At 38.4% G+C, this 8,064-nt stretch overlaps 1 protein-coding gene across 1 annotated transcript in view; it reads left to right on the forward strand.

Moving 5' to 3' along the window:
* Positions 1-961: 961 nt before the first annotated feature.
* LOC143036862 (MOXD1 homolog 1-like) overlaps positions 962-8,064 on the forward strand; it is a 47,874-nt gene continuing 40,771 nt past the window's right edge. Inside the window, exons 1-2 of the mRNA XM_076204722.1 lie at positions 962-1,062; positions 4,837-5,024. Of these exons, the coding sequence (XP_076060837.1) occupies positions 4,842-5,024 (183 nt within the window). The 5' untranslated portion in view covers positions 962-1,062; positions 4,837-4,841. The remainder of the gene's footprint in view (positions 1,063-4,836; positions 5,025-8,064) is intronic.

Here is an 8,064-nt window from a genome sequence, read left to right on the forward strand (position 1 = left end):
TAGGTACAGACCATTGAATCATTTCGATATCATTTCGGGAATCTCGATTCCCAAACGTTGAATAGCTCCCAACAATGCAATACATAGTTACCGTCAGTTATTCTAAGAGTAAGATATATGATGTATGAATCACAATGGCAAAAGCCGACAAGACTGTGAGAATAAACACCTTGTGAGATCGAAACCTTTATTAGTACTACGTTTCGCTTGTTACAGCTTTTTCAAGTACAGACATGACACACACTCTGAGCACATATAAGCCAACAGGCTTATCCCCTCCTCCCTCTCCACCTACCACCCACCCCTCCCTGATAACCTCTCCCAGTTCCTTCCCTGTTGGCTTATATGTGCTCAGAGTGTGTGTCATGTCTGTACTTGAAAAAGCTGTAACAAGCGAAACGTAGTACTAATAAAGGTTTCGATCTCACAAGGTATATGATGTAGGTGAATGAGCAAGATAATGGAGGTATCCTGTGGGGATATGCAACTGGAGTGTGAAGCAGGGATGTAGAGACTGAGTGTCAGAGGATGACTGCCACTGTGGTTAGTAGTCAATAGAGGAGAGCGTAACAGGTAAGACGCAACCGTCAGTGCTCCTTCGTATGCCAGGGCGCACCTTGCACGAACCTTGAACTTAGCGCTAGTATTACATTTAGGGGTTTTATATCAACTTAGCATGAGTTTATCAGTAGCATTCCTATAAGCAAGTAACGTTATGGCCTTCCTCTTGAATTATAATGATATTTTCGAGTGTTTGGATATAGAAAGCACGTACATTTGCAAAAGTAGACCCACACAACTCGTACTCATAACCCCTACTCTAACCTTTATAGATTATATATTTATTCATCTCAGTGAAGGACTTTGAGTTGAAGGTGTTAAAGATATCTCAAACGAAGCATCCGATTGGGTGACACATTTTATTTTTTCTTGCAAGTGATGGATTTTATTTACATATTTTAGAGTTGGAACTTGTGCTGAAGGGAACTTAACAGTCAGTCCTGAATGAGATTTTCGATAGAAGACTGCAGACATACGGAAATCTTCTGAGATACTTTACAGGTTTGAATTATTACTGTTTTCTTTAACCCACAAAAAGTGAAGGCTTTTACAGCTGGAGAAAATCGTTTAGTATGATTCAAAATAACATTTAAAGTGTTGTAGTAGTTTTCAGTGGGCTAACTCCATCAATGCTGATTCATCCCTTTGCCAACTGTCCTTGTTATAGACCTTTCTTTAAAGGAAACATTGGGCTCTGTTGGTATCATCAAGATCTTTTTATCCGCACACAACCCAATTGAGTAAAACAGTTTGGAGTTAAAAGAAAAACATTAAGGGGATATTGGGTCTTGATGGGTTCTTGTATCGATGACGATAGTTGAGGTGAAGTTAAGCCCTTAAATTAAAGTTTCGTTCTTCAGTTAAGTAAAATATTCCAGTTTCAACAACAAAACCAGTAAATATAATATGTGTGTCTAGGAGATGTATTATGTCCTTTACGTTTATATATGTTATGGGTAATATACCATAGGAAATAATTCACCATGGAAAAGAATGTTATGCTAAATGTGGAATTCTATATGATATCAAGTAAGTAAGAAGTACTTGCCATTCATGAACATAGATCGGAAGGCAAATAATCCCATTTGTCATAGTGCAGAACTCAAACAGTAGCAAGTGGCATTTAGCTTGAATGATCTATCATACTGTATACAGGAATTCAAATTCGAGAAGCGTTGTGACAACAAATATACACTACACACACACACACACACACACACACACACACACACACACACACACACACACACACACACACACACACAAACAAACAAACAAACACACACACACACACACACACACACACACACACAGAGAGAGAGAGAGAGAGAGTCAGAGAATTAAAACGATTTAGAGATGATACACCTGGAGTTACTGTTTATCGATGAATTTAATATGACTGACTTGTTGAAATATTTGTGTCACATTAGAAAAAGCGATCTTGTAGTGTTCGGATTTCAAATAACAGGAAATAAAGAACCAAGAAATTATATAGACAAAACAAATGCAATATCGGGAAAGTAAATTTAATAAGAGCGAGGAAATTCTTTGAAGAACCGGTTTGGATAGAATTAAGAGAAAGAAGCGAAGCGTGTAAAAGATCCGAAATCTCTCTAGACTTTTACAACTCGGCTGTGGAAAATGATGTGCTAAGTGTTAGTGAGAGAAAAATTCGAAAAAAGAAGAAGAAAAAAAAAGAAAGGCAAGGCATCTAAAAATTGCTCTGTAGGATGAATGGAGAAAGAAAACGAACATCAAACTTTAAGAGAAATGCGAAATAGCTAGAAAGGAAAGCACTAAAATCTTTTGAGAGGAAAAAAAAAACGTGAAAATCGTATATCTATAAAGACGAACTTAAACTAATCAATAGACCTGTCAACGCTAAAACTAGGAAAAAAGGCCTAGAAAGACGTAATAATGCAAGCTAAAATAATGGACAAAAACTTCCAAGGTGGTTGTAAAGTAAAAGGGAATGATTAGACGTTTTGTGTTAAGATGCATCAATTTAGACGTAAAACAAGTACATTAAGCACTAGTGACCCTACATGTAAGGAAAACACAATGGCCTGGAGGAATCTCTATCTGGCGGGCAAGATTCATTGTCATTTTACATGTTAATTGGAAGAATTCAGTGTCTCAGGTTAGAAGAAGGCCAATGTATTAGTCATTTGCATGGGATGGAATAAAGGGGAGCCTCTGAATTATAGGCCAGTGTCCTTTTCCAGCGTTTTAGCTGAATTTCATGAAAACGTCAGACAAATCAGATATCAAAAGGAGCTGGACAACTTGGCACACAGCCGATTTGGACTCAGAAAGGAAAGGTCATGTATCTCAAAGCTAGTTAAATTTTTACTGAAGGTCAGAAAGTCGGTTGGGTGGAATGTGTGTGTCTAGATACGAAGAATAATCTTTGAGATGGTATCTGATGTGGAAATTGAGGCATATAGGGGTACTTAAAGTGAGTTTCATGAAACAGATGAAGGACGTTGCGAAAGGCCAATACATAAGAACAATAGTAGAGGACAGGATGTCGGGAGGGATAAAATTGAATAGCGAAGTTCCACATAGTTCGGTATAAACAACTGTTACCCTCTACATATTTGACATGATATATGAAACAGAAAGTTACATATTTTCCATAATCTATGGAAACATTGAGCGTAAAATATAAAGAGGATTACAAATTACTGCTGGGAGACAGAAGCTATGGTTAGAGCAACGTGTGGATACTTAATTTTCCTGACAAAGAGTAAAATTTTAATAATGGGGACAAAAGTAAAATTTAAAAAATGGGGGTAAAAGTACAAAGACACCATCCCTGTAACAATCACAGAAGTATAAGAGAAGGATCTGGTTGTGTTGGTCACAGATATTTGTCACTCCCCCTCCAAAAAAAAAAAAAAAAAAAAAAAATGGACAATGGTACTGGCAATTACGGTCAAAATTATCAGAGTAGACATCGTATGATGACTGAATCTTAATTAGGTTCGATTAAAGGTTCTATCCCCACATGATATCCTCTCTGACCATTATTGGAGAAATCTGCAGTTGATGAGCATAGAAATGACATGTGAACATATGGATGGAGAGACGATGAAAAACTTATCGAGGATCTAATCCTTTTCGCAAAGTATACAGCATTTATGCGATCAACATATTGAAAATGAAATAAAGAAACTAAATGGCACTCTACAAAGAACACCCAAAATAGTCTTAAGCCGAGAAGTCAGATCGGACATATATATATATAAAAAAAAAAAAAAAAAAAAAAAAAGCTGAACCTGCCCTCATTAGGAGTGGATGAGAAATGGCCAACATGACTGGTAGGTTCAGATTTATGAAGGGAATAAACAAAACTGACAGAGAGGACGGGAGTATAGGATGAAAGAGCAACAAGGCACCATAGAGAGAAACTCAAAAAAGGAAGGAGCTATAAGCATGACAATAGATAAGTTTCCGTACAGATGAATAAGCAAAGTCCAGTTAAAGGAATTAAAACGAAATTAAATCCACATTTGACCAATGGAGTCACATTTATCCTGTAATTCAAAGTTACGTAGATACAACTACGTATACACATATAAATACACACACACACATGCCCAATCATTCAATGGAGATAGCTAAGACTGCAAATGCAATCAAATACTTGCTCTCATTGTTTTATTGATCAGACGCCGTGATAGTATCATTGCTCTATCGTTCGATATTCTTTATATTTTCCTTTGCGCTCAAATTGAGTTTAAAACTTTTTCTTTCCATAATAACACCCTTTACAGATTTTCTTTTGGATTAAATTACCTGATTTGTTCTTTTCTATGAACATACACTCAAACACTTACTTGGGTAAATCTATTTCCAGTATGGATTTTTACAATAGAATAAAATAGTAAAACGTTCCTTACGGTACATACAAGAGTCGGATTCAGAAGAAAAAAACACAAACATTTAAGTGGATAGGCAAATTAATTGATAAACATCAGAACATTGCTTGGACATTTATCTGACTGAATCTTGAAAAAATTTGACCAATTATTATTTTCAGTTGGGAAAGAGCTGTTGACGCCACATTAGACTAATTATTGTTACCAGTAGACCAATGTTTACTAACACTGTGATTATATGACACAGGAAAGATGTTCCCTGGAGATCCAACCAGACTCGTTCTTCTACTTGTTTTCATGTGGAGTTGGGAAGGATCTTCTGAAGCCGCTTCCGGCTGATTATTGTTACCAGTTGATCAATGTCTACTAACACTGTGATTTTATGACATAGGCAGGATGTTCCCTAGAGAGCCAACCAGACTTCTTCTTCTACTTCTTCTCATGTGGGATTGGGAAGGAGATTCTGAAGCCGCCCCTGCGGCCTCAGGTGACCTAGCTTATGAAGAATGGCTCGACCGAGAAAACATGTTCTTGATGAAATGGACCCCTGAAAAAGAGCGGATAATCATCGAGATTCAAGTGAGTCACCACCGTCTTCATGTTTGAGTTATTCACATTGAGTTCATGCTTTGATACAACATGATCACACGTCATGAAGGTATGACTTTAGCATATGACTTTAGCAATATCATTATGCAATAGTATCACTGTTTACATATTAAGATATATAGCTATTCTTGAAACGATAGATATATGTAAGGTTATATTGTGAAAATGTATTCATAAAAGTGCTCAACATAGAACTGAGATGGCGATGCTTTAGAGAAGATATGTTACACATAGCAACATACGGAAGAATACCTCATACCAAGGATGCTTTCTTTCATTTGATTCACGCGTTGGGATAACACTACGACTACTAGGTAGTTTACGTTGATATATAAAAAAAAATGCTATAAAGTAAACTATTGGTAATGATCTATTTTGGGAATCATTTTTTTATGGTAGGTTTGGTTCTTTGCAACGGAGGGTTGCCAAAAGAAAAGGAAAAGTTCCACTTGGTATGGAAGGGGTTAATCGCGATACAATCCATAAGGTCCTGTTCATACTAGCGATTTGAACCACGCGGAAACCACACGGCTGTGTGTGAACGTGGTTGAAATCGGTAATGTGAATCAAGGTAAAACGAACACTATAGTATTCGTTTTACCTTGGTGTGAATAAGGCTCACGACTCATACCGAAAACAAAAAATTCAAACGTGCTTAAGTCAAGGTCATCATCGGTACAAATGAGTTTTACACGGATGGTCAGACACTAAAGCTTTGCTCTTTATAGTTCTATAAGTTTCATAGTTAATTTTTTTTGTTTTTTTATTATACAACATAATTACTTGTTTTGTCATTTTTAAGGTATCATGTTACTATAATACATATTTCCTGAAGTGTGAATAGGTATAAAGGTATAATAGGTATAATAGGTATATAGGTATAATAGGTATAAAAGGTATATGGATGGGGTGGTGCGAGAGGTGAATGCTAGTGAGTCAGGGATTGGAGTTGGTTAAAGAAAATTGAGAAAAGTGGGAGGTGAGCCAGCTGTTGTTTGCGGACGACACTGCGCTTGTGGCAGGGTCAGAGGAGGGATTGAGGAAGCTGGTGGCAGAGTTTGGGAGAGTATGTGATAGAAGAAAGCTAAAGATAAATGTGGGTAAAAGTAAGGTGATGAAATGTACAAGGGGTGAAAGTGGTAGTAGACTGGAAGTGAACATTAAGGGAGAGCGACTGGAGGAAGTGGATAGTTTTAGATACTTGGGTGCAAGTGTAGCAGGAAAAGGTGGAGTGAAGGTGGAGGTAGAATGTAGATTGAGAGAAGCGAGTAAATGCCTTGGTGGTTTAAAGAGTGTAATGAGAAATAGACATTTGGGAATGGATGCTAAGAGGAGACTGTATGAAGGAGTGATTGTGCCAACAGCACTGTATGGGGCAGAAACGTGGAACATAAGAGAAGAAGAGAGAAGGAGTTTGAATGTGTTTGAGATGAGGTCTCTGAGAAGTATGGTGGGGGTTACTAGGCTAGATAGAGTGAGAAATGAGGAGGTGAGGAGGAGAACAGGGGTGAAAAAGGATTTGGGAGAGAGGGTTGATGAAAGAATATTAGGATGGTTTGGACACATGGAAAGAATGAGTGAAGAAAGACTAGTAAAAGAGGTATGGAAGGCAGATGTGGAGGGAGTGAACATGAGGGGACGTCCTAGGATGAGGTGGATGGATGGGGTGAAGGGGGCTTTGGGGAAGAGGGGAATGTCTGTTGAGGAAGGAAGGGAGAGGACGGAAGACAGAGGTGAGTGGAGAATGGTTGTATATGGATGATGTTGTGACTGCATGAGGAGAAATGGGCGGGGGGGTGGGGGTGGGTCAGTATGTGTGAGTAAATTTTGACGCAGCCCGAAGGGATTTCTCCCCGTCCTCCCTTTATATGCAAAGGGGGACGGAGAGGGGGGGTCGCCGATTAAATGAAGCGGCCTTGCTGTGGATGTACTGTGTCTTGCGACACTGCTTCTGACCCAGGGCGGTGGGCAGGGTGCAGGGATGACCCGTCATCCAGGAGGTGCTCAGATGAGAGGAAGGGTGGGAGGGGTGTGGAGTGTATTTAGGGATGAAATGGGTGGGAGTGTTTTTATGCCTTTCCCTTTGTGGCTACCTCCCTTGGAAGGGGGAAAAAGCCTTGGTATATGTATGTATGTATGTATGTATGTGAATAGGTATATTGGTATATGTATTTGGAGGGGAGGATAAAGGTGGAAACATGACCGATGTAGATGGTGTCGAATACCCCGCTATCTGCACAACTTTTGCGCAGATTGCACTTTTTACCGCTGGAAAAAAAAAGGCTTCAGGTTGAGTAAGAGAGTAGACTGGAGTGAAAGAATTGTCATTTGAGAGAGAATGGGATTAGGCAAGGAAGTTAGCCAGAAAGGATGATAGTTTGATAAAGAAACGGTGTTATGGAATAGACGCTTTGAGTTGGGAGATGTGGAAGAAGAAGATAAGACAAGTAAAGCCAAGAAAGAGAAAGATGTCACGTGTTGCCAAAGTTGTACAACTCTTGGGACACGTAACGTCTGATTGATTGATTGACTCATAGTATTACAATCTACATCTTTACCAGTGGATATCTTTCCCAAAATATTATAGGAGTACATTCAACCCATTAAACTCCGATGACAAGATGTCTTGTCATTTGGTCAAATTAAACAAAAAATCATAAAACACCAAAATGTTTGATCAAACACCAGAAAAATATGGCGTCAGTCCTCGCTTCGTGCGAGGACTGACGTCATATTTTTCTGGTGTTTGATCAAACATTTTGGTGTTTTATGATTTTTTGTTTAATTTGACCAAATGACAAGACATCTTGTCATCGGAGTTTAATGGGTATAGAATGTCTTAGCTGGTTGAATTCACCTGATAGTAGTCAGAATGAATATGGAATACAATGTTACTTCTGACTGGGATGCAGACAGTTTTTCTGTTAAAATTTTCCACCTTTGGAAAAGACAATAGTAGAGAGAAAGGTAATGACAGTTGAAACAGAACTCTTTGGTTGTTATTACATGA

Source organism: Oratosquilla oratoria, chromosome 21, assembly GCF_046742065.1.
Source record: "Oratosquilla oratoria isolate Oo_2021 chromosome 21, ASM4674206v1, whole genome shotgun sequence".
Classification (NCBI taxonomy): domain Eukaryota; kingdom Metazoa; phylum Arthropoda; class Malacostraca; order Stomatopoda; family Squillidae; genus Oratosquilla; species Oratosquilla oratoria.